The 2,500-nt window shown below is 39.6% G+C and overlaps 1 protein-coding gene across 3 annotated transcripts in view; it reads right to left on the reverse strand.

The window, feature by feature from the left end:
* The window catches only part of Hdc (histidine decarboxylase), a 367,462-nt gene that overhangs the window by 41,162 nt on the left and 323,800 nt on the right, over window positions 1–2,500 (reverse strand). For all 3 annotated transcript variants that reach the window (XM_076179460.1, XM_076179459.1, XM_076179458.1), the window contains exon 9: window positions 2,075–2,141. In XM_076179460.1, the coding sequence (XP_076035575.1) occupies window positions 2,075–2,141 (67 nt within the window). The remainder of the gene's footprint in view (window positions 1–2,074; window positions 2,142–2,500) is intronic.

Here is a 2,500-nt window from a genome sequence, read left to right on the forward strand (position 1 = left end):
AAATAAACTATGAAAAAGACATAATAGACAAATGTAAAGATCGACCTAAATCATACTACAGATATGTAAAAAATAATCAGGAAATAGTAAAACTACGTTAAGGGAACAGAGAATATACAGAGGATAAAGAAGTGGCTGACTTTATGAACAAAGTCTGTATTCACAAAAGAAAGCATTCACAATTAGGATGAAGGAAGGGGAGAAAGATCCCCCCTCAATGAGAGAAATAATTGTGACACAGAAAGAAATAAGGGACCAAATAATGAATCTTGATGTCAGAAAATCACACGGCCCGGACGGAATTGCAAACTGGATACCAAAAGAATGTATAGATGAACTAACGGACAAAATATATAAGATAATAGATTGCTTACTCAAAGAAGGAAAGGTACCACAAGACTGGAAAAATACTAATATCGTGCCAATATATAAAGGGGGAGACTATGAAGATCCAACAAACTATAGACCGGTCTCCCTTACGAGTAAAATAGCTAAAATTTGTGAAAAAGTCATTAAAAGTAGATAGACCAAACATCTGGAAGAGAACAATATACTAAATCCGAAACAATTTGGTTTTAGACAGGGAAGATCATGTGCCACAAACTTGACCTGTTTCTATTCAAGGTTAATAGATATAATGCAAGAAAGGGATGGATGGGCAGATTGTGCTTTCCTGGACTTACAAAAGGCATTTGATAAAGTACCACACACAAAAAATATTAAGAAAACTCGAAACAACAGGTGTACACGGAAAATTATTGAAATGGATGGAAGATTTCATGCGTGGGAGAAAAATGAGAGTGGTGCTCAGAGATAAAAACTCTACCTGGGAAGAAATGATAAGTGGAGTCCCACAGGGTTCAGTATTGGCTCCTATAATGTTTGCTATGTATATAAATGACATGGATGAAGGTGTAGAATGTTAAGTGAACTTCTCTGCAGACGACATAAGAACATAAGAATGAAGGAGACTGCAAGAGACCATAAGGCCTACACTAGGCAGCTCCGTAATGACGCAGGAGTAATGATCACCAAAGACTTGTCCCCAGATAAGCAGATGAATAAAACAGTCGGAGAAACCTACAATTTACTAAGATCAATAAAGATGTCTTTTAATTACTTGGAGGAGGTAATGGTAAAAAAAAAAAAAAAAAAAAAAAAAACTAATTACACTGATAAGACCAAGATTGGAGTACGCTAAGACACTATGGACACCTAGTACAAAAAGAATATATGGAAAATAGAAAGGATCCAAAGAGCAACAACAAAGATGGCCCCAGCACTTTCAAAATTGACATACGAGCAAAGATTGTCTAAACTGGAACTACCAACCTAGGAACAAAGAAGAGAAAGAGGCGATCTATTGGGCATTTACAGAATCATGAAAGGCATGGAAGTCCTTGACAGAAAAAAAAATATATATTAAAGTGGGATAGAAGAAAAACAAGGGGACATGAAAAGAAACTCAAAAAGGATAGTTATAGAAGAGATCTGAAAAAAACCCCCAGTTTTCTACACAAAGTGGTGGATGTCTGGAACAAATTGGACGAAACAATAGTGTGTGCAAATACCATACAAGAATTTAAGAACAAACTAGATGTTGGGAGATAGAAAGGCGGGTCACTACGAGCATAGCTCTCCTTCCCGTATAATACTAGGTAAATACACAGTGTGGTAGCGTCCGCGGCCGCTACTACGGTGGTCCGGGTTCTAATCCCGCCCAGGGCTGAAATAATTTCAGTGTCGTTGCGCTGTGAGTCGTTACTCCAACTCTCTTGGGCGGGGAGTTGTGTGTGTGTGTGTGCGTGTAAGGTCACAGCATTACCCATCCCATAGATCGGCCATATATGAGCTGTGAGCTCTCTTCCGGGAGGGAAATAGCTGTCAATCACGAGTCCAACACGTGATCCAAGACCATGGTGAATCACACACACACACACACACACACACACACACACACACACACACACACACACACACACACACACACACACACACACACACACACACATTAAGTAATGGTTCACATTGTTCCAATGTATTAATGCGATTTCAAATCAGCTGGTTCACTTACAGATGGGTCCCAGCTCGCGCAGATGGTCGAAGGAGCAGGCGCCCGTGGTCCCCAAAGTGGCACACAGCTGGGTGAGGGAGAGAGAGAGAGAGAAAACGTCATTCCAGAATGATTTTATTTTGTCGAACCCCATATGCCTTTGTCCCGCCGTGGCGTGTCGGTTGCGTATTCGATTCGGAGCGGTTCTAGCACGTAGTTTTATTTTTTTCTTCTCAAAAATACTCTATGCCAAGGGAACATGATTATAATATTTTCATTCTATTATCTATGTATCATCCTTAAGATAATTAATTCCTGTTTATATTTCATAATAAACATTTTACTATCAAAGGTAGCCGCCAAAGCCAATAGTCGCCTAGGACTTGTCAGGAGGAACTTCTATGTGCTGAACCCGGAAGTAGTGCTTCCTCTGTATCTCTCCCTTGT

Source organism: Oratosquilla oratoria, chromosome 42 (assembly GCF_046742065.1).
Source record: "Oratosquilla oratoria isolate Oo_2021 chromosome 42, ASM4674206v1, whole genome shotgun sequence".
NCBI classification, from domain to species: Eukaryota; Metazoa; Arthropoda; class Malacostraca; order Stomatopoda; family Squillidae; genus Oratosquilla; species Oratosquilla oratoria.